The sequence below is a fragment of the Haliotis rufescens genome, unplaced genomic scaffold (genome assembly GCF_023055435.1).
Source record: "Haliotis rufescens isolate VD_foot unplaced genomic scaffold, xgHalRufe1.0.p SCAF_17, whole genome shotgun sequence".
NCBI lineage: Eukaryota > Metazoa > Mollusca > Gastropoda > Lepetellida > Haliotidae > Haliotis > Haliotis rufescens.
This window is the reverse complement of record NW_025963857.1, coordinates 29494302-29519580: the sequence shown is the minus strand read 5'-3', so window position 1 is coordinate 29519580 and position 25279 is coordinate 29494302. Positions and strand designations below refer to the sequence as shown.

Genomic DNA, 25279 nt, shown 5'->3' with positions numbered 1-25279 from the left:
AATCTCAGACAACCGTCTGTGTCATTCTGCTTGTGTTAGTTATATGAATCTCAAACAGCCGTCTGTGTCATTCTGCTTGTGTTAGTTATATGAATCTCAAACAGCTGTCTGTATCATGTCTGCTTGTGTTAGTTATATGAATCTCAAACAACCGTCTGTGTCATTCTGCTTGTGTTAGTTATATGAATCTCAAACAGCCGTCTGTGTCATTCTGCTTGTGTTAGTTATACGAATCTCAAACAGCCGTCTGTGTCATTCTGCTTGTGTTAGTTATATGAATCTCAAACAACCATCTGTGTCATTCTGCTTGTGTTAGTTATATGAATCTCAAACAGCCGTCTGTGTCATTCTGCTTGTGTTAGTTATATGAATCTCAGACAGCCATCTGTGTCATTCTGCTTGTGTTAGTTATATGAATCTCAAACAGCCATCTGTGTCATTCTGCTTGTGTTAGTTATATGAATCTCAAACAGCCGTCTGTGTCATTCTGCTTGTGTTAGTTATATGAATCTCAAACAGCCGTCTGTGTCATTCTGCTTGTGTTAGTGATATGAATCTCAAACAGCCATCTGTGTCATTCTGCTTGTGTTAGTTATATGAATCTCAAACAACCGTCTGTGTCATTCTGCTTGTGTTAGTTATATGAATCTCAAACAGCCGTCTGTGTCATTCTGCTTGTGTTAGTTATATGAATCTCAGACAGCCGTCTGTGTCATTCTGCTTGTGTTAGTTATATGAATCTCAAACAACCGTCTGTGTCATTCTGCTTGTGTTAGTTATATGAATCTCAAACAGCCGGCTGTGTCATTCTGCTTGTGTTAGTTATATGAATCTCAAACAGCCGTCTGTGTCATTCTGCTTGTGTTAGTTATATGAATCTCAACCAGCCGGCTGTGTCATTCTGCTTGTGTTAGTTATATGAATCTCAAACAGCCGTCTGTGTCATTCTGCTTGTGTTAGTTATATGAATCTCAAACAGCCGTCTGTGTCATTCTGCTTGTGTTAGTTATATGAATCTCAAACAGCCGTCTGTGTCATTCTGCTTGTGTTAGTTATATGAATCTCAAACAGCCGTCTGTGTCATTCTGCTTGTGTTAGTTATATGAATCTCAGACAACCGCCTGTGTCATTCTGCTTGTGTTAGTTATATGAATCTCAGACAACCGCCTGTATCATGTCTGCCTGTGGCGGCATGAGGACGTACCATGCTGGACAAGTTGACACTGCGGAGTTGACGCTGTTCCTCCAGTGAGTACATCTTCAGTAGGCTGTCTGCAACAACATGGGGCACATTACTGACAGTTCTGTAGCATCACAGGTGCACATAACTCACAGCTTTGCAACATGAGAGGGGCATATAATTCACAGTCCTGTAACATCACAGGGGCACATGACTCACAGCTCTATAACATGAGAGGGGCACATGACTCACAGCTTTGTAACATGAGAGGGGCACATGCTCTGTAACATGAGAGGGGCACATGACTCACAGCTCTGTAACATGAGAGGGGCACATGACTCACGCCTCTGTAACATGAGAGGGGCCCATACCAAACCAAGTTTGTATAAGTTTATCATAGTGCTAAACAACTGAGATACTATGCCGCAGTTTAACATAGATACCCCACTCAGACACAGTATACTGACGCTGAACCAACCAGTTCTTGTTTTTAGCCCCTTAATGACAAATGCCAGGCAGGGTAACAACAAGTACCATCGTTTAACATATTTTGGAATAACACAGACAGGAATCCAATCCTGGACCTTCCGCTCTCTGGGCAGATGCTTTACCACTAGACCACAGTGGCGGTCTGTTATTTCTGTGACTTCATGACATAAAATGTTCCATTGCACTAAATCAGAATCAGTTGTGCAGACACCCACCTTGTAGAGAAGATGGAGTGTGCAATGAAGACCATAGCTGCTATGATTGGATGACATTGTTATGAAGATTTTTTTGCATCTACATCCACCCAGCAATAAAAACCTACCGTATTTTTCAATATTTTGTCGCATATTTTTAACATCATCACTTATGCTGCATGTTTCGATACTTGCATATGTTCAAGCAGGTGACATTTGCTGCAGAACTTGGTTGGTGTGTTTAGCTTCCTGTCCTCGGAAATCGAGCTGGGAGAGCTTGCATATTTTGTGATTTTACTGCAGCTTTCAGGCCAGCCTATGCATACATATACATTGATTGGCTGTTAAATGCCTAATTACATCTCTTAAAAACATAACATTAGCCTAGTCTTTGGAAAAACATATATACAACTTCAAGTGTCACTGATCTAAGGGGAGACAACTCTCAATGGGCATCCAAGACAAGTCAGACTTGTTGTCTAGTATTTACATATATGTCGTCTCCATGTTTGTTTGTTTGTTTGTTTGTTGTTTAACGCCACACTCAGCAATATTCCAGTTATATGACGGCGGTCTGTAAATAATCGTGTCTGGACCAGACAATCCAGTGATTGACATCATGAGCATCGATCCACGCAATAAGGATTGCAAACCCCGGATCTTCACGGGCCATGTGCAGGCACTTGTTATTTAATCATACTCTTGGTAAAACTATAAACTATCTGGATTTGAATAATGCTTTACCTTGTGAGACTGAGAAAACATTCTTCCCATCAACTGAGAGCTTTGCATCAGTAACAGCACTGAAACCAAAATATGATCCTGAATCACAATGTTGTAACGTTCAGTCTTGCTGCGCATTAATCACGACACCCAAAGGGAGAGGTAGCGGATAAGAAACCTTTGAAATATTGGCTTGAAAATTATCAGACATGTTCAAATTTCTGACACTAGCCATTTTACTTTCTTACACGTGCAAGTTTTGGACTTCTCACATGATCAGAAGTATGGCTAAAAGGAGGGGAAAACTTCACATGAAAATCTAAGTATGAGCAAGTCCAAGATGAATTCTTGCTATATGTTTTTACTGTTTTCATCTACATTTCCTATTAAATGCAATTTGAGCAAAGACCCAATATTAGACAAAATGCTTCCTTGAAGGCTTCTAGAATTAACCATTTTGCCATATTTTATCCTTATGGATGCACTTAGGTTTTATCATAAGTACAAAACATACAAGTCTGGAAATGAAGAAAGTCTAGTTACAATTCGTAATAACAGAGCTGATAACTTTCCAAACAATTTCTAAACATTTTGATCAATCAAAATATAATCAGTTAAAATATGCAGATCCAGTGGGCCAATAAGTACCCTTATTCTTCCTTGTCCGTTCTCATACAAATGATTCATAATTCTATATACACCGACTCACAAAATGGTGCTTGGTTGTTGATGGCAACATATAACGATCATTATGAGATTAAAAAAAAACACGAGAAACAGCTTCCCACATTATGAAAGTGGATGACTGGTTTGTTAAATCTTTATTAGAAATAATAATGACTTTTTCAATATAATTACAACGTTTTTCATCTTATATTTTTTAATATCCCGCGAGTACCGGCACATGTCTTTCAGCCCGACTTCGCAGTGTTTTTTGTCTTTCAATTCCTGATTCGGCTTATCTGCGGGTCATATCATTTTCTTTCGTATTTCAATGGTCAAATTAACACCTCGGCTTATCTACGGGGTCGGCTTATCCGCGGTCATATACGGTACAACTGGTCTTATTATTAAAAAAACATATTAGGAAATCTTTTCCGATTTATTTTTCATCTGGTAATTTCACAAAATGTGTATCAGTGATGCTATAAACTGTACTTAGCTTACTGCTATGTTTTTGCATAAGAGCAATTGATTAAAAAAATATATTCAATTCAACATCAAATTTATTCAATTTTATTTTCACATTCCTGATTTTAAGGGCAAGTGGGTTCAATAAACAAGGTGATGAAAAAAATACCACCTATATGTCTGGTAGTGCAGGATGAGAAGATAGGGGGTGCTAATGAATTTAGTGACCAATGGTCAAGTCTTTCATAGGCATTTAGCATTAAGTGTTAAACTTAACTCAATACACCTACAGTTATCTGAAAAAGGGGCAAGACGTAGCCCTGAAATGTTGTTCCAAACAATAAAGAATTTGTTATCATAGTGTGTGAGTTCAAATTTAACATCACATCGGCAATATTTCAGCCATATCGACACGAGTTGTTATCCAAGTTTCATGACAATAACAGCTGTTCTCAGTGTTCAGTTAACAAAAATCATACACAAAACAACAATATGGAGAACTTAAAACTGATGTGACAACAACAGCCTTACTCCTTATGCAGGGTGTACTTGAGATGTGTTTTGATTTTGCTGAAGTCGACAGTTTTGATGACTGGTTCAGCCACCTCCAGGCTTTTCTCCATGGAGGACTCTGAAACCAACAATCATGACAGTCTGTTATTCTCAATAAATATCACATGATTCTCTTCACTTTTCCAATGTTATGCCATAGGCCATATATAGATACGGTCTTTGGTTATGCCAAAAAATATTTTTGTGCAATGTTTTTGTGACATCCCTATTAACTGTTGTACAGTTGCTTCCTGATGGTAACTGTACAGTGAGTGAGTGAGTGAGTCTGGTTTTATGCCGCTTTTAGCAATATTCCAGCAATATCACGGCGGGGGACACCGGAAATGGGCTTCACACATTGTACCCATGTCGGGAATCGAAACCCGGGTCGTCGGCGTGAAGAGCGAACGCTTTAACCACTAGGCTACTGGACCGCCCCTTAACTGTACGGCGTCATTGTCACAAAGAATGACATGACAGAACAGCATTTTTCAGTTTTTGTTCTACAGCACTCAAGAACATTAGAGTGCAACATGTGCCTGTATTCTCACTGAAGTGTTAGACTGAAGTGTTAGGCCCTTGTCGGGCACTTAATTGAACCAAGACAAGGTGTGGTCCATATGATGGAATATGACTGGAACCAGACATTTTATCATGCCTCCATGTCAGAATGACGAGATCTGATTGGTCCACCTGATATTGATAAAATACTATGTATCCCGCCTGCGAGGGAAATAAATTTTGGAGAGGGAGAATAAATCCCTTATACCCCGCCTTGGGGAAAACAGGCTGCAAGCAAATTTCTCAGTGGGAGAATAAAACCCTTATACCCACTTCAAAGCAAAAAGCCGCACACTTTTACTAAGTCAATGAAAGTCACATGACAGCACAAGTTAGCCTCAGCTCCATCGAAAAGCTGTTTTCTATCAATTTTGAATTTGTTTAAATTCTTTCACAATAAGAGATAAAAACATGTCGTAAGATATGTAGCAATATCACTTGGGGTACATGGGGTTTTATGCGTCCCTCTGGCTCATGGTAAAAAACTATCGGGGGACGCATAAAATCCCTCGTATCCCACATGATCCTAGTATTCAGTGTTCCCGACCCAGTCATCATCTTGACGTTCACAAATATCTCTGTCATCTGACCCGATATTCAGCCCTAAGTCTGCAATAAATGTCAGTAAGCATTCTCAAGCTGGAATAAAAACATTCCCAAATCATGTTGCAATAGTTACAAATAGCTATTGTTTTGTCGTGTTCATAAAGCTGACTTGTACTACATGGATATCAAGGCCAGTAAAGAGGAAGAGGACTTAATGCATTGAATGCAGTCTTGAAATACAATGTCAAATGCCTCCAAATTTTAGAAAATAAGAAATGTAAAAAAATCCCAATTTTGAACAAAATGACAATTTTTTCTTCATTTGCTTGCATGGGGCACTTAGTTGGGAGTCCTACCCAAACCCCAGCTGGAACATGAACTCACCTAATGAACGTTTGTCTTTGTTAGTGTCAGAGTCTGCCCTCGCTGCCACATGTGCCTCCAGTGTGGGGACCGGGCGGGGCACCGGTGTGGTACACAAGCGCCTGGGATGTGGGGTGGTGAACAACTGTTTGGGGACCTGGCCAAATTCCATGATTTGTGTCTCCAGGCCTGCCCTCTCATTAGGGTCCTCGATACTGAAGCAGGTAGAAAAAGTGGCGACTATTATTTGATTAAAGAAAAGCGTGACAAGTTATGTACATCTTCCCACTCTCTCTCCCCACCTTTAATTTCCACCTTCTCTCCCCCATTCTCCAGCACTCTCTCCCCAAATTTCTACACTCTCTCCCCACCTTCCTGCTCTGTCCCTACCTTGCCCCTACTTTACCACTCTCTCCCCACCTTTCCCCTCAGCCTCCCTCACTCTCTCCCCCCATTCCCCCTCTTTCCCACACTCTCTCTCCATCTTCCCACACTCTCTCCCCCTTTCCCCACCTTCCCACACTCTCTAACCTCATTCCCACCCCTTTCCCCACTCTCTTGTCACCTTCCCCCACTCTCTCCCCCTTTTCCCCCACTGTCTCCCTGCCTTCCCACACTCTCTCCACCTTCCCACACCTTCCAACACTCTCTCCACGCCTTCCCACACTCTCTCCCCCCTTTCCCCCACCTTCTCACACTCTCTCCCCGCCTTCCCCCACCTTCCCCAACTCTCTCCCCCCTTTCCACACTCTCTACCCGCCTTCCCCTGCCTTCCCACACTCTCTCCACCTTCCCACACTCTCTCCACCTTCCCACACTCTCACCACCTTCCCATGCCTTCCCACACCTTTCCACACTCACTTGCCACCTTCCCCCACTCTCCCATCTTCCCCCGCTCTCTCCCCCTTTTCCCCCACTCTCTCCCCACCTTCCCCTACTCTCTCCCTGCCTTCCCCCACCTTCTCACACTCTCTCCCTGCCTTCCCCCTTTTCCCCCACCTTCCCACACTCTCAGCCCCCTTTCCTCCACCTTCCCACACTCTCTCCCCCCTTTCCCCCACCTTTCCACACTCTCTCCCCCCTTTCCCCGCCCTTCCCACACTCTCTCCCCCCTTTCCCCCACCTTCCCACACTCTCTCCCCCCTTTCCCCCACCTTCCCACACTCTCTCCCCCCTTCCCACACTCTCTCCCCCCTTTCCACACTCTTTCCCCTTTCCCCCACCTTCCCCAACTCTCTCCCTGCCTTCCCCCACCTTCCCCAACTCTCTCCCTGCCTTCCCCCACCTTCTCACACTCTCTCCCCGTCATTCCCTACCTTCTCACACTCTCTCCCCACCTTCCCCAACTCTCTCCCCGCCTTCCCCGCCTTCCCCCAACTCTCTACCCACCTTCCCCACCTTCCCCCAACTCTCTCCCCACCTTCCCCCAACGCTCTACCCGCCTTCCCCACCTTCCCCCAACTCTCTCCCTGCCTTCCCCCACCTTCCCCCAACTCTCTCCCTGCCTTCCCCCACCTTCCCCCAACTCTCTCCCCGCCTTCCCCCACCTTCCCCCAACTCTCTCCCTGCCTTCCCCCACCTTCCCCCAACTCTCTCCCCGCCTTCCCCCACCTTCCCCCAACTCTCTCCCTGCCTTCCCCCACCTTCCCCCAACTCTCTCCCCGCCTTCCCCCACCTTCTCACACTCTCTCCCCGCCATCCCCCACCTTCCCCCAACTCTCTCCCTGCCTTCCCCCACCTTCCCCCAACTCTCTCCCTGCCTTCCCCCACCTTCCCCCAACTCTCTCCCCGCCTTCCCCCACCTTCCCCCAACTCTCTCCCTGCCTTCCCCCACCTTCCCCCAACTCTCTCCCCGCCTTCCCCCACCTTCCCCCAACTCTCTCCCTGCCTTCCCCCACCTTCCCCCAACTCTCTCCCCGCCTTCCCCCACCTTCCCCCAACTCTCTCCCTGCCTTCCCCCACCTTCCCCCAACTCTCTCCCTGCCTTCCCCCACCTTCCCCCAACTCTCTCCCCGCCTTCCCCCACCTTCTCACACTCTCTCCCCGCCATCCCCCACCTTCCCCTACTCCCTCCCCCTTTTCCTCCGCTCTCTTCCCACCTTCCCCTACTCTCTCCCCACCTTCCCCCACTCTCTCCCCTACTTCCCCTACTCTCTCCCTGCCTTTCCCACCTTCTCCCTGCCTAACCCCTTTTCCCCACCTTCCCCAACTCTCTCCCCACCTTCCCCAACTCTCTCCCTGCCTTCCCACACTCTCTCCCCCCTTTCCCCAACCTTCCCACACTCTCTCTCCACCTTCCCACACTCTCTCCCCCCTTTCCCCCACCTTCCCACACTCTCTCTCCACCTTCCCACACTCTCTCCCCAAATTCGCCCACTCTCTCACCGCCATCCCCCACCTTCACGCTCCCTCTCCCCACCTTCACACACCCACCTTACCTGTCCAAGTCGATCGCTCCCTCATATGTCAGGTAGAAGAACACTGTAAAACAACAAACAATATGAGAAAACCAAACGCAGGCACATATACAATAATTGTCTCAAAAGTAGCAATGAATGAATTCAAGAAGAATTACACATATCAGAGCGTCAACAACATGACTTATTTCTCCCGGGATTATGCATCTTACAGTTGTCTGCCTTCTCTGCCTCCTCGCCACGCTGCTGGAAGCCGAAGATGAGGTCGATCCAGTGATGGATGTTGGAGGACACGTACTCCGACTCAAGAGCATCCTGTAGCTTACGGACAAAATCTGCTGGACCTATGAAGACAGACCAGCTTGAGACATGTGCATAATACACAAACACATGATGAGTACACAGGCTTCACCTGGATCTGTCTATTTATAATAGAGATAATCTGGGGGTCCATGACAAGAAAATAAGCAGCCAAGGGTAATCTACAGGCTAGCCCCATGTGGCACACCAAGCTCCACTTCCAAGAGTGTGTTGTTTCAATGCCCACGTCAGCAATATTCTGGCAATATGATGCAGCCTGACCAGGCAATCCAGTGGTTGATATTAAGAGCACCAACCCATGTCATCGAGGTACGATGACATACCATCAAGTCACCTTGTTTGACCACCTGATCACTTTATTTGCCTCTTACGAAAAGCACAGGTAACTGAGGACCTATTTTAACCTGGAATCCCCACAAGAACTTCACACAGACATTGCATTGCACATGGATTGAAGCCTAATGCTAATTGGTGATATGCTTGTATGTAAGTATATTGTGTGAAGAAAGTTTCAAAGATAAACATTTTTGAAAAATTGAATGGTCAAGACACAGTTGAGTCATACAGTCATGGGGTTTCCATGGGACTTGCAGTGCAAAATTTTGCATCCATTCTTAAGTTTTACATCTTCAAGCAGCTGTATTTTGTATCCAATAAAATCATGTAACTGATACATTTTATTCAACCTGATCAATCCATTTGGATCATAAATGACAGAGCTGTCCAACTCCTTGTATGATAAAGAGAGGGCTACAGTCTCACACCTTCCTTCAGGTACACATGTGCAAACATTTGCACTGATACAGGGTTAGACAAGGCCAATAATGTGCTACTCCTTGTATGATAAAGAGAGGGCTACAGTCTCACACCTTCCTTCAGGTACACATGTGCAAACATTTGCACTGATACAGGGTTAGACAAGGCCAATAATGTGCTACTCCTTGTATGATAAAGAGAGGGCTACAGTCTCACACCTTCCTTCAGGTACACATGTGCAAACATTTGCACTGATACAGGGTTAGACAAGGCCAATAATGTGCTACTCCTTGTATGATAAAGAGAGGGCTTCAGTCTCACACCTTCCTTCAGGTATACATGTGCAAACATTTGCACTGATACAGGGTTAGTCAAGGCCAATAATGTGCTACTCCTTGTATGATAAAGAGAGGGCTACAGTCTCACACCTTCCTTCAGGTGTACATGTGCAAACATTTGCACTGATACAGGGTTAGACAAGGCCAATAATGTGCTACTCCTTGTATGATAAAGAGAGGGCTACAGTCTCACACCTTCCTTCAGGTGTACATGTGCAAACATTTGCACTGATACAGGGTTAGAAAAGGCCAATAATGTGCTACTCCTTGTATGATAAAGAGAGGGCTACAGTCTCACACCTTCCTTCAGGTGTATATGTGCAAACATTTGCACTGATACAGGGTTAGAAAAGGCCAATAATGTGCTACTCCTTGTATGATAAAGAGAGGGCTACAGTCTCACACCTTCCTTCAGGTGTACATGTGCAAACATTTGCACTGATACAGGGTTAGTCAAGGCCAATAATGTGCTACTCCTTGTATGATAAAGAGAGGGCTACAGTCTCACACCTTCCTTCAGGTATACATGTGCAAACATTTGCACTGATACAGGGTTAGACAAGGCCAATAATGTGCTACTCCTTGTATGATAAAGAGAGGGCTACAGTCTCACACCTTCCTTCAGGTATACATGTGCAAACATTTGCACTGATACAGGGTTAGACAAGGCCAATAATGTGCTACTCCTTGTATGATAAAGAGAGGGCTACAGTCTCACACCTTCCTTCAGGTGTACATGTGCAAACATTTGCACTGATACAGGGTTAGAAAAGGCCAATAATGTGCTACTCCTTGTATGATAAAGAGAGGGCTACAGTCTCACACCTTCCTTCAGGTGTACATGTGCAAACATTTGCACTGATACAGGGTTAGAAAAGGCCAATAATGTGCTACTCCTTGTATGATAAAGAGAGGGCTACAGTCTCACACCTTCCTTCAGGTGTACATGTGCAAACATTTGCACTGATACAGGGTTAGTCAAGGCCAATAATGTGCTACTCCTTGTATGATAAAGAGAGGGCTACAGTCTCACACCTTCCTTCAGGTATACATGTGCAAACATTTGCACTGATACAGGGTTAGACAAGGCCAATAATGTGCTACTCCTTGTATGATAAAGAGAGGGCTACAGTCTCAAACCTTCCTTCAGGTATACATGTGCAAACATTTGCACTGATACAGGGATAGACAAGGCCAATAATGTGCTACTCCTTGTATGATAAAGAGAGGGCTACAGTCTCACACCTTCCTTCAGGTATACATGTGCAAACATTTGCACTGATACAGGGATAGACAAGGCCAATAATGTGCTACTCCTTGTATGATAAAGAGAGGGCTACAGTCTCACACCTTCCTTCAGGTATACATGTGCAAACATTTGCACTGATACAGGGATAGACAAGGCCAATAATGTGCTACTCCTTGTATGATAAAGAGAGGGCTACAGTCTCACACCTTCCTTCAGGTATACATGTGCAAACATTTGCACTGATACAGGGATAGACAAGGCCAATAATGTGCTACTCCTTGTATGATAAAGAGAGGGCTACAGTCTCACACCTTCCTTCAGGTGTACATGTGCAAACATTTGCACTGATACAGGGTTAGAAAGGCCAATAATCTGCTACTCCCACGAAAAGTGAAAATTCTGGAAGGATTACTGTTCAGACAAAGAAGGTCTCTCAGGTATTGTATATCTGTTGGTTTGTTTCTTTGTTTCTTTGTTTGTTAAATGCCACACTCAGAAATATTCCAGTTATATAATGGCAGCCTGTATATATTCAAATCGGGACCAGACAAACCAGTTATAGATGCTGTCAACAACAATCACTGTGGTGAGGTACAATGACATGCACTGATCCAAATCACCAAGTTGACCACCTCTTACTACAAGCCTAGGTTCCAACAGGGTGGGTCTGGACTAGATCTCAGACAAAGAAAGTGTTTGGTTTATTTCTGAAAGCAGAATTATCTTTTATAACCATCATGGATGCTACTCACATGATGCCCAGGGAGGCAGCTCTACATCGGCGACAGGGCGACCGTCTTGTTTGATGCCAAAGTTAATGATCTGAAAAACGAATATTTCCTTTGAACAATGAATCTTGTTTCCAATTGCTGTCATACAAAATTCTAATATGAACACCTGACAAAGCAGCTCATTCCCAGACGAGTCAAAATCAGGAAAGATTACACTTGACTGTAAGTCTAGTTATGATCAATAAACCACTTTTGTTTGTGTTGTTTTGTTTGTTTGCTGTTCAGGCCCTGGAGACAACAAGCCCTTACTGCAGACAACCCCTCTGTGAACAAAGAAGTCTGTGGAGCCGTTATAGTCTGTCTTACAGACCCTGATACAAATATATATCAAATACAGCCCATGCAAGTCTATAATGTTTGGCAAGTCTAGATCACTGCAGTATCAGGATGAAGAGAGTCACTGGGCTCCTTTTTATTATATTTTTATTAAGATAACTGAACAAGTGTTTTTTTTATGTACGATATGTTCATTTCAGAGACTAGATTTTAGTCTAGAGCCGTTATAGAACTCGGGTATCAGCTCCTTGAAGCCAAGTGGAGACAACTCACCCCTTTATGAACAAAGAAGTCTGTGGAGCCGTTATAGAACTCGGGTATCAGCTCCTTGAAGCCAAGTGGAGACAACTCACCCCTTTATGAACAAAGAAGTCTGTGGAGCCGTTATAGAACTCAGGTATCAGCTCCTTGAAGTCAGCAGCTCCCTGAAGGCAGTTGTTCCAGGTGTCTTGGAGGCTAGGGAGTACATATGCACATAGACAACAACATATACGAACTGAGGAGGTAGAGACTACAAGTCTTAAGTGTAAAAGTGTTGTAAGACAGGGCTCCAGGTCATAATTTTTAGCCGATGAGTACTTACGCACATGTTGTCTTCCACTTTGGGTTTTGGGTATTCAGTATATTTTTACACATTTTTCCATTGATTATTTTTAAACCAATTGTGTAGTGTACACTGATATTCTGCTATTTTACACGAACATCTCCTTCCAACAGCACAAGTTTTGTATGGAGACGGGTGGGCATTCCAGCAAGACAATGATCCAGAACAGAGAGCGAAGTATTCTCAGGAATGGTTTAACAAGCAACATTTTACACTACAGTCCAGACCAATTGAAAATTGCAAGATACTTACAGGTTGAACATTCTGTCTGCATGGTCAAACTTCCCATTCTGTAGACAGAGCACATACTCCGGACCTGACAAGGGCAGAACCATTGTTGTAACCTTTTAACTATACTGAAGATGTTATGACACGTATGGACATGTATGGTGAGGTGAGGTGAAAAGGAGTTTAACGTGGCGTCCAAGATTATTGCACTTATATAGCGACGTGCATGTACGTGTGTGTTTGTGTGGCTGCTTGTACTAGTCCAGACTGATGCCGATTTATAGTGCTAGCTCACTGAGATATTATGCCCCAGTTTAACATGAATACCCCACTCAGACACAGTACAATGACTCCGAGCCGACCAGTCCTTGTTTTAGCCCCTTAATGCCGAGCGCCAGACAGGGTAACAACAAGTACCATCTTTAAACGTCTTTTGGTCCTTCCGCTCTCCGGGCGGACGTTCTACCACTAGACCACTGAGGCGGTCCCGACAATCTTATGACATGTATGGACATGTATGGACATTACCAGGCCCATTAATTCATCCTTACTGATACAGATTGACTTCCAGACTCCTTATGATGTCCATCCTTAATGCCCTTGTTTGTTTGTTTGTTTGTATAATGCCGCACACAGCAATATTTTAGCTATATGACAGTGATCTATTCTACCCTGGATCTTCATGGGTCCATCCCAGCAAGTGTAGTCAATGAATAACAATAATACCAGTGCATTTATAATCTGCCAAATTCCATTCACTAAGTGGATACACGTTACGCCACATTATTATTATCCATCAGTGGATCAGTGTGGCCTCGATTTTCATTCTCAGCTCCCTGGGGATCATATAACATACTGTGAGGCGCTAGAAGGCTAAGAGTCACATCACCATCTCATTGTAATACATCTGGAATTTCTTTTTCACATTTTGATTGTGTAGTAGGTGACCAGGTGTTTGTGCATTTGTTGTTTAATGTCACACGCAGCGATATCCCAGCTTCCTGATGGCAGACTGTAAATAATCGAGTCTGGACCACTCGATTCATGAATTTACCTAGGTGATAAGTCAGCTATCAGACCCAAATGATTTAATCAAGGCATAGACAATCATATCATATGTACCCCAAAGAAATGCTCTGCAATACATCTGTAAGATTCACTGCTGGTGAATGTCCTGAATGAAAACAACACTTTCTTTCCCTTCCCAACCCCCCCCCCCCCCCCCCCCCCCCATTGGTATGGCGTGGCCTGGGATTGGACCATCAAACTTCCTCTATCCAGGCGGACGCTGTATCAACAAAAACCTGGAGGGCTGACAAGATGAAGGACTTACATATTCTGGCAAGGAAGAACAGCACATATCCTGGAGTGGAGTAGTGGGAGCCGTACATGAACCGCGGCTCCGGCATGTCAATGAACCGTTCCTGGAACACATCATCATCATCATCATCATCATCATCATCTGCTCTCTGACACAGCAGCATCACAGAATGGCACATTGAAAGCATATGAATACATTACCCATAGAGACACTGTTTTTCCAAAAAGACACATTCATTAAGACTCTCTACCCCTTTTCTAATCACTCACCCTAATCCTATCTACCAATTCACCCTCATCCTAATTGCTTCAAACAAAATGATGGCAACAAGTCAAGACGATCTGATCGAAAGTCAAGATCTATATTGTAATAAAACAGCCTAACACTGCGAAGTGCATCAAACCACTTGAGCACCTTGATGAAAAGGATGAAAAGATTTGCAAAATATCTGTTGACGTCAGTTGGCGGTACACATGCTTTGTAAATCCTTCCGTCGACCAAAATCTGCACATTGAAATCCATGTTGTTTACAAACCAGATGTTTAGTTCATTATGCGATTTTGGTTGGACTATGCATAGATTCGTTAGTCTAGCCGAAATATTACTCCAGAATTCCAGCCTAGTTCTGCAAGAGTGGAAACCTCGGGAAAATGCCCCCAGCCCACCCTCATCCATCTTCCCGAGGCAAGCGTGTCCACTAGCCTATATCAAAGCCTAGTTTCTACATCTTCCCGAGGCAAGTGTGTCCACTAGCCTATATCAAAGCCTAGTTTCTACATCTTCCCGAGGCAAGCGTGTCCACTAGCCTATATCAAAGCCTAGTTTCTACATCTTCCCGAGGCAAGCGTGGCCAATAGCCTATATCAAAGCCTAGTTTCTACATCTTCCCGAGGCAAGCGTGGCCAATAGCCTATATCAAAGCCTAGTTTCTACATCTTCCCGAGGCAAGCGTGTCCACTAGCCTATATCAAAGCCTAGTTTCTACATCTTCCCGAGGCAAGCGTGTCCACTAGCCTATATCAAAGCCTAGTTTCTACATCTTCCCGAGGCAAGCGTGGCCAATAGCCTATATCAAAGCCTAGTTTCTACATCTTCCCGAGGCAAGTGTGTCCACTAGCCTATATCAAAGCCTAGTTTCTACCAAGGCCACACCAAGGCCACTTTTCTTGGCTCGACCCTGGCGCCACCTCGCATAGATCATGATTGTGCCCCTTGTAATGAAAACGCGATATCCAATCAGATTGCTGTCACAAAGATGGCAACTACCATAGGCGATGACAATATCGATCAGACAACAAAAACATTCGCAACGTTATCCCTGACACAAAAACATAGGCAATCGTTGGGGGATTTAAAAGATGTAAAAGACATATTCCAGGGGAAAATCACTTTCATACGAAGGCGAACCAGTCGTGGAGGTTGATTTTGTGAAACCTTCTCAGATTTGACTATCGATATGTGCAATAGTCCAATCATATTTAGCACAGGAAAGTGGGCTTGATGTGGCAAGGGTGGAAACAAGACTTCGATGAAAAGGCTAGGGGACGTGCTTGCCTCGGGAAGATGACCCTCATCCACCAACTCACCTTGATCCTGTCCAGCCTCTCCTGGTTCAAGGCTCCGATCGGCTTCTTCAGATCGCGGTAAACTTTCTCATCTTGCAAGTCTGTGGAGGAGATGAGAGACTGTCAGATCCAAAACAGCAAGAAACTACAGCCAAATACAAATGAATGCCAAGACTCAGATAAGACACCAAGCAGTAACTCATGACTGACCTAAATGATCGCTGGTGTAGTCGGATATGACCCATGGCATTACTGGATATTGCGTCAAGTCATTGAAACTGCGGTCCGCCAAACTGAAACATATCAACATGGCACCATTAGCATTTCAAAGCCATCTCATCTTAGCAACTGATCATTGTATTCTTGGGGGCCTGGTTGTTTGTTTATTCATAAAATAAATGTCCAGGTGACACGTCGTCTTGTGTTTCTGTTCGTTCCCTTGATGTCCTAGTCTAGTCTTTCATCCAGTATCGCGTCCTGTCCAGACAATGAATATAAACAACCCATCTACAACATTACCAGTCCTATTATAATTTTCATATTTTCTATGCCAAAGTGCCATGATCAGATTATCTTGAAAACAGTTAATCATTCTGATGTTACTTAATCATTAATAGGTCAACGTCTGCGCTTTACACCACACTCAGCAATATTCCAGCTATGTGATGGGAGGTTGAAAATAGTCAAGTCTGGACCAGACAATTAAGTGATTAACATTATGCACAATGATCCAAGTCATTGGGGTACGATGACATGCAGTCAGACAAGTCAGCCTGCCTGACCACCTGATCCATTAAGTTGCCTCCAGTCTTACGACCAGCATAGGCTGCTGGGGACCAATTTAAATGCAGAATCCCCATGGGGGCCTACCTGTTGAGATAGAGGAGGTAATCATAGTTGGAGATGTAGCCACTCTGCCACCGGAGCGTCATGTCCTCTTGTCCCACCTCGTCAAGATGCAGGTCTGCAACACAGAGAGGACATGTGGGCTTAACACAGACTTGAACTGTACTTCGCGTACATCACAGCATGTCAGCTTAATGTGGGAGGAAAGCCCAAAGTGACGCAGATCAAAGACGTTGTTGACTCATCTTAACTTGCTGTTGTAGGATGTGATCATAAGGCTGGTGACTCTTACCCTGCTGTTGTAGGATGTGATCATACAGTTGGTGACATGTCTAACCCTGCTTTTGTAGGATGTGATCAAACAGCTGGTACCTTGTCTTACCTTGATGTTGTAGGATGTGATTATACAGTTGGTTTCTTGTCTTACCTTGATGTTGTAGGATGTGATCATACAGTTGATGATTTGTCTAACCCTGCAGTTTTAGGATGTGATCATACAGTTGGTTTCTTGTCTTACCTTGATGTTGTAGGATTTGATCATACAGCTGGTACCTTGTCTTACCTTGATGTTGTAGGATGTGATCATACAGTTGATGATTTGTCTAACCCTGCGGTTGTAGGATGTGATCATACAGTTGGTTTCTTGTCTTACCTTGATGTTGTAGGATGTGATCATACAGTTGATGATTTGTCTAACCCTGCGGTTGTAGGATGTGATCATACAGTTGGTACCTTGTCTTACCTTGCTGTTGTAGGATGTGATCATACAGTTGGTGACTCTTACCCTGCTGTTGTAGGATGTGATCATACAGCTGGTTGCGTATCTCCTCTGTCTTGAAGGATAGATACAGATGTGTAACTGGTGCATTGTCACTACAGTAGATCTCCAAACCCTGGCACAGAAAAGACAAAACTCAATATTTCCTACCTGAATGATCCTGCTTCAGTTCTAAATGTGTGTGGAATGAACATCAGCATCAGATTATCTGACATCCTGACAACATTCTGTTGGTATTAAGTACACTTGCAGTAAGGAGAGTTAAGGTGATGATTTGAACTGAGGTTTAACATCACGTTCAATTTTATTGCACTTACATATCGTGTGTATGTGGGGGGGCACAGGTGGCCCAGTTGTCTAAGGCGCCGCGATTCGCTGTGCAGAGTTGCGTCCCTTGGGCACGCCAGAAACCTCTGATTGTAGGTTTGAATCCTGGTTCGCCCCGATTATGTTTCTAGGTTTGTCAGCACCATACCCGTGCTCGTGGGTTTCACCGAAGTGGTAAACGTCTGAGACCTGCATCACTTCGGGCTTTCCTCCCACATTAAGCTGACACGCCGCGATATAACTGGAATATTGTTAAAAGTGGCGTTAAACCCAACTCACTCACTTGTGTATGTGGCTGCTTGTACTAGTCCGGACAAATGCCAATTTTATAGTGCTAGCCCAGTGAGATACCATGCCATAGTTGGATACCCCACTCAGACACAATATACTAACTCCGAGCCGACCAGTCCTTGCTCTATTCCCTTTAATGCTGAGCGCCAGGCAGGATATCAACAAGTACCATCTTTTAACTTCTTTTGGTATGACATAGGCATGGATCGAACCCCCAACCTTCCACTCTCCAGGCAGACTTTCTATCCACAACACCACAGAGGCAGTCAAGGATTAAGGTAACAAGGATTATGTAAACACTGTTTCATGTCAAAGCAAGCAACCAGCTATCACAACAAATTATTTGTCTATTCCTGCAACAAAATGTGACTTTGTTTTTGAATCTGCTTACCAGCTGTCGGAGCAGGTATCTACGTCTTATAAGCCTCTTGATTTCTTTGAGTCTGATTTTCAAAACTGGCCACTGAAAAAACAACATTCATTGGCATTCAAGTATTGTTAAATTGCAAAGTGGATGATGAGAGACCCACAACTCTTAGATAACACAAACGATCATTGCATAATTCTCATCATTACTTGACACTGTGTCATCACCTTCTGACAGGGGGTACCACCATTACACCAGCTTCTGCCATCACAGACACACCAAGGCTGTAGTTAACTTTTTTTGACGGGGGGGGGGGGGGGGGGGGGGGGGGGGGGCAAATATTTGTACAAGTATCACTTGTCCCCAACTTGTATTTTCATAATTCAAATAAAACTGTCTAAAACTTACTAAAACGGAAACACCTGGTTTTATTTTTCACCAGAAATAATTATTTCTTTTAGGAGTACATCCTGCTTAAAGACTCAAATAGAATGACTTGCGTTCTAATTGCAGATAGAGTACATCATTCATGCCAGGAGTTTGGATAATTGTCATTTCAAAATGTTGAGTGTTTAGGCCACCAACCCTGTCAATGTTGTTGAATGGCTGGAAGTAGAGTCTGGAGGAGGTCAGCATGATCCTGCCGGGGTTCTTGGCCAGGGGAGTGTTCCTGTCTCCCTGCGTCTCTAGCACGATCTTCTCATACAGGTCCTCCAACCTGCAGTCAACACAACACACCACATCATACATGCCCTCCAGCCTAGAATCAACACAACACACCACATCATACATGCCCTCCAACCTGCAGTCAACACAACACACCACATCATACAGGTCCTCCAACCTGCAGTCAACACGACACACCACATCATACATGCCCTCCAGCCTAGAATCAACACAACACACCTCATCATACAGGTCCTCCAGCCTAGAGTCAACACAACACACCACATCACATAATACAGGTCCTCCAACCTGCAGTCAACACAACACACCACATCATACAGGTCCTCCAGCCTAGAGTCAACACAACACACCACATCATACAGGTCCTCCAGCCTAGAGTCAACACAAAACAACACACCACATAATACATGCCCTCCAACCTGCAGTCAACACAACACACCACATCATACATGCCCTCCAACCTGCAGTCAACATGACACACCACATCATACATGCCCTCCAGCCAAGAATCAACACAACACACCACATCATACATGCCCTCCAGCCAAGAATCAACACAACACACCACATCATACATGCCCTCCAACCTGCAGTCAACACGACACACCACATCATACATGCCCTCCAACCTGCAGTCAACACAACACACCACATCATACATGCCCTCCAGCCTAGAATCAACACAACACACCACATCATACATGCCCTCCAACCTGGAGTCAACACAACACACCACATCATACATGCCCTCCAGCCTAGAATCAACACAACACACCACATCATACATGCCCTCCAACCTGCAGTCAAAACAACACACCACATCATACATGCCCTCCAACCTGGAGTCAACACAACACACCACATCATACATGCCCTCCAGCCTAGAATCAACACAACACAACACATCATACATGCCCTCCAACCTGCAGTCAACACAACACACCACATCATACATGCCCTCCAGCCTAGAATCAACACAACACAACACATCATACATGCCCTCCAACCTGCAGTCAACACAATACACCACATCATACAGGTCCTCCAACCTGCAGTCAACACAACACACCACATCATACAGGTCCTCCAACCTGCAGTCAACACAACACACCACATCATACAGGTCCTCCAACCTAGAGTCAACACAACACACCACATCATACATGCCCTCCAACCTGCAGTCAACACAACACACCACATCATACAGGTCCTCCAACCTGCAGTCAACACGACACACCACATCATACATGCCCTCCAACCTGCAGTCAACACAACACACCACATCATACATGCCCTCCAGCCTAGAATCAACACAACACACCACATCATACATGCCCTCCAACCTGCAGTCAAAACAACACACCACATCATACATGCCCTCCAACCTGGAGTCAACACAACACACCACATCATACATGCCCTCCAGCCTAGAATCAACACAACACACCACATCATACATGCCCTCCAACCTGCAGTCAAAACAACACACCACATCATACATGCCCTCCAGCCTAGAGTCAACACAACACAACACATCATACATGCCCTCCAACCTGCAGTCAAAACAACACACCACATCATACATGCCTTCCAACCTGCAGTCAACACAACACACCACATCATACAGGTCCTCCAGCCTAGAGTCAACACAACACACCACATCATACATGCCCTCTAACCTGCAGTCAACACAACACACCACATCATACAGGTCCTCCAACCTGCAGTCAACACAACACACCACATCATACATGCCCTCCAACCTGCAGTCAACACAACACACCACATCATACATGCCCTCCAACCTGCAGTCAACACAACACACCACATCATACATGCCCTCCAACCTGCAGTCAACACAACATACCACATCATACAGGTCCTCCAGCCTAGAATCAACACAACACACCACATCATACAGGTCCTCCAACCTGCAGTCAACACAACACACCACATCATACATGCCCTCCAACCTGCAGTCAACACAACACATCATACATGACCTCCAGCCTAGAATCAACACAACACACCACATCATACAGGTCCTCCAACCTGCAGTCAACACAACACACCACATCATACAGGTCCTCCAACCTGCAGTCAACACAACACACCACATCATACAGGCCCTCCAACCTGCAGTCAACACAACACACCACATCATACAGGTCCTCCAGCCTAGAGTCAACACAACACACCACATCATACAGGTCCTCTGGCGTGTAGTCAACACAACACATCACATCATACATGCCCTCCAGCCTAGAGTCAACACAACACACCACATCATACAGGCCCTCCAACCTAGAGTCAACACAACACAACACATCACATCATACATGCCCTCCAGCCTAGAATCAACACAACATGCCACATCATACAGGTCCTCCAGCCTAGAATCAACACAACACAACACATCATACAGGTCCTCCAGCCTAGAGTCAACACAACACAACACATCACATCATACATGCCCTCCAGCCTAGAGTCAACACAACACAACACATCATACAGGTCCTCCAGCCTAGAATCAACACAACACACCACATCATACAGGTCCTCCAGCCTAGAGTCAACACAACACAACACATCATACAGGTCCTCCAGCCTAGAGTCAACACAACACACCACATCATACAGGTCCTCCAGCCTAGAGTCAATACGACACACCACATCATACAGGTCCTCTAGCCTAGAGTCAACACAACACACCACATCATACAGGTCCTCCAGCCTAGAGTCAACACAACACACCACATCACATCATACAGGTCCTTCAACCTAGAGTCAACACAACACACCACATCACACCACACATGCCCTCCAACCTAGAGTCAACACAACACACCACATCATACAGGTCCTCCAGCCTAGAGCAAACACAAATATACTTTATACTTGCACATGATTTTCACACCAACCACTTCATTCTCCATTATCAGTTCGACACAATGATGTTAATACATTTATATTTGCAGACAGACACCATTAGATCATGTAGTGGAAGAAATAGGTAAATGACTCACCAGCTGGTGTTGAACTTCACCCTTGACTGCCTCGACAAAACAATGGCATTTATCTGCAAGAGTAATCATTATTGCCATCACACATGACCAACACAAACCAAGACATCACACCAGCTGGGCCTTTAAACAAATAAAATGGTGCCATGACTGTAGCTCACCTGGATATGTAGCCAATAGTATAAAAAAAATGTCAAATAAGATAGCCACTAAAAATTGCTGTCAGCATTGATATTTAAATATTTTCTGAATAAATACTCCGGACTAAAAACTGAAACTAAAAACTAATGATCAAAACTAATCTAACAACAAAACATGATGTCATCATAAGGAGAAACATGAGAAACATACCAAAGTTCAGTTCCTTAAGTCAGGGGAGAAAACTTGGGAGAAAAATTTTGAGAAAATGCAAGATCATGGTCATATAAAGGTCAAACATTAAACTTCAGTAAAATATGGTTATAATGAACACGCTTATAATGAACTGACGGATATAACAAACTTACTTTTTTGGTCCCAGCTATTTGCTGTAGTTATGTTGTATATATGATCATAACGAACTACGGTTATAACAAACTAAAATTAGTAGTCCCTTTGAGTTCGTTATGACCGTAGTTTACTGTACGGCGAAAAATGTGTGTTGAGTCCCACAATTAACTGAATAAATACCAAATTGCATTATATTTGGTTAAAAAAAGACAGAGTAACAGCCATAAATAGAGTTTCATTTGTCCACTGGTTGGGACTTGTATGTTGAGTCCCACTACGAACTACACATGCACCAAATTTGAATACAATTTGAACTAAAATGGCTGTGTAAGGGACATAAATAGTTTTTCAATATGGCTGCCACGGTGACCATTTTGAAAATCAGATTTGTCCCTCTTGAACAAATTTGTGTGTCATCATTGGAAAGAACAAGCATGTGAAGTTTCAGCTTCAGTGGTCAAGTGGTTTCTTCGAAGAAGATTTCTACAGTGCGACAAAATTAATTTTGAGGAATATAGGAGCATGGCCAAAGTGCAAAGGTCAATTAAAAGGTCAAAATTTTAAATATTGCAAAACAAACAAACAGGTATTTAGCCTCTTTACGATCTACACACATACCAATTTAATTAAATTTTGAACAAAAATGGGCATGGGCATAAATAAGGTTTGACTGACATGTTGAAAATCAGATTTGAACCTCTTGAACATAGGGAAGGGGACCCCGGGGGGCTGGTTGACGTACCATGTGAGACTGGTCGGCTGGCGGGAGGGTGGAAGCTCTCTGGAGCTGACAGAACAGCGGCAGGCAGTCATCCAGGGTGGCGTAGTTCAGGGAGAATCGGTGTTCCGCTGAATCCTAACAAACAGAGCACTCTTCATAACTGTCAACACAGTCCATGTTTTCATAATAATCTGCACAGAATGCATTTTTATTGCTACACATTTATTTAAACCCTTTTTAATGAGCATACAGTGTCAATCTTTTTGTAAGATGCTTATTGTATGTCATGCCCTAACTTTCATGCAAGTTTCAAATTCTTTTCCGTCCTGATCCTGATCCATTGTTTAAAGATATAAATGAAAGGTGGTGTGAGAAGACCTGGCATGAGCCTACCTTCCTGAAGACAAAGGGTGCTATGATATTCTTCTCCTTCATCTCCACAGCCTGCTCCGACACCACCTTCAGCACCCGGTCCTTGATGTCCATCCTGTAATCATGATGATGAAGACAATGATGATGATAGTAGTGATAGTAATACAGTAAATACATTTATGATGAACTCAAAGGGAACACTTATTTCAGCTTGTTATAACCGTAGTTTGTTATAAGCATATAAACAGCAAATGGACAGGACCAAAAGATCAGTTCATTATATCTGTCAGTTCATTGTAAGCGTGTTCGTTATAAACATATTTTACTGCAGTCATAATATCAATAAAGTGAGTGAGTGAGTTGGGTTTAACGCCGCTTTTAACAGTATTCCAGTTATATTGCGGCGTGTCAGCTAATGTTGGAGGAAAGCACAAAGTGATGCAGGTCTCAGACGTTTACCACTTCGGTGAAACCCACAAACATGGGTATGATGCTAAAACATAATTATGAAACATAATCGGAGCAAACCAGGATTCAAACCCACAATCAAAGGCTTCTGGCGCAACTCTGCACAGCGAATCGCGTTGCCTTAGCCGACTGGGCCACCCATGCCCCCATATTAATAAAGAAGGAGAAAACTAAGAAATATTATTATTATCATCATCATCATCATCATCATCATCATCATCATCATCATTATTATAAACTGCATGACATCATAACCAATGGTAACAGATCAGTAAGCATTCAAATTAGATTCTCATCTCGATGGGAAGTGTACAGCCCAAGATGAAATCATAACCTTGAAGTGCTGCATTAATATTTCCTCGGTCAAAGAATTTTTTCATTCTCAGCTTCCTTGGGAGCTCCCTTGCCAATTAATATAAACTGTTCTTACTTTGAAAATAGTCCTCCGGACCACTCATCAATCGTTGTGATGCACCGCATCGGGAACTGAAAACATAACTAGGGTTAGTGTGATCTGACTCAAGGTCACAAGTAGTGGTCATCCATATGATCCATGTCTGGTCAGATCAATAAGATCAATAAGACAAATAAGTCAATCAAGAATCCTAAAGATGGATCTTGTTCTGACAATACTGCTTGCAGTGAAATCTTGTACAGGTTTAACTTGCAAGACCAGGTAGTTATCAGAATGGGTTAGACATAGTAAATTTTGCTTATTGAAAACTGATATAGAACTAAAACATGAATTGAAACATTGGCAGGTGTATCATATATCACATAGTCGGGGCTATACAAAACTTGCACCTGTGCAACCTACTATTGAAAAATGCAACCTTCGGTAATATTTATCTCTACATACAGCAAGAGCATGTAAAACATTTTCAAATATGTGTCTGACTAACCCTTACTTTTACACCCAACAATGATCTTTGAACACACTCAATACCTCTAGTGAGTGAGTGAGTGAGTATGGTGAGCCACTTTTGGCAATATTCCAGCAATATCACGGCGGGGGACACCAGAAATGGGCTTCACACATTGTACCCATGTCGGGAATTGAACCCGGGTCTTCGACATGGCGAGCAAATGCTTTAACCACTAGGCTACCCGACCGCCCCCTCAATACCTCTAAGCTTTATGTACCATACTACATTACTAATCCCTGTATAGTGTGTAATTTGTCATGTTTTCTTGATCCTTTGCTTGCATCTTAGTGATTATGAAGCATGATATTTTAAGAGACTGCACAGGCCACTTGTAAGGTTGTCATTGATTCAAAATGTTAATATTGAAATACTGATTCAT

The 25279-nt window shown here is 43.8% G+C and overlaps 1 protein-coding gene across 1 annotated transcript in view; it reads right to left on the bottom strand.

Moving 5' to 3' along the window:
- LOC124119447 (protein FAN-like) overlaps positions 1-25279 on the bottom strand; it is a 43372-nt gene that overhangs the window by 13687 nt on the left and 4406 nt on the right. Inside the window, exons 4-23 of the mRNA XM_048397853.1 lie at positions 24405-24460; positions 23528-23621; positions 23156-23269; positions 21928-21980; positions 18800-18932; positions 18239-18310; positions 17236-17344; positions 16476-16569; positions 15816-15898; positions 15627-15706; positions 14053-14143; positions 12744-12807; positions 12241-12343; positions 11573-11642; positions 8369-8500; positions 8178-8220; positions 5761-5954; positions 4249-4348; positions 2608-2666; positions 1205-1272 (exon numbers count right to left, since the gene is read on the bottom strand). Of these exons, the coding sequence (XP_048253810.1) occupies positions 1205-1272; positions 2608-2666; positions 4249-4348; positions 5761-5954; positions 8178-8220; positions 8369-8500; positions 11573-11642; positions 12241-12343; positions 12744-12807; positions 14053-14143; positions 15627-15706; positions 15816-15898; positions 16476-16569; positions 17236-17344; positions 18239-18310; positions 18800-18932; positions 21928-21980; positions 23156-23269; positions 23528-23621; positions 24405-24460 (1812 nt within the window). The remainder of the gene's footprint in view (positions 1-1204; positions 1273-2607; positions 2667-4248; positions 4349-5760; positions 5955-8177; positions 8221-8368; positions 8501-11572; positions 11643-12240; positions 12344-12743; positions 12808-14052; positions 14144-15626; positions 15707-15815; positions 15899-16475; positions 16570-17235; positions 17345-18238; positions 18311-18799; positions 18933-21927; positions 21981-23155; positions 23270-23527; positions 23622-24404; positions 24461-25279) is intronic.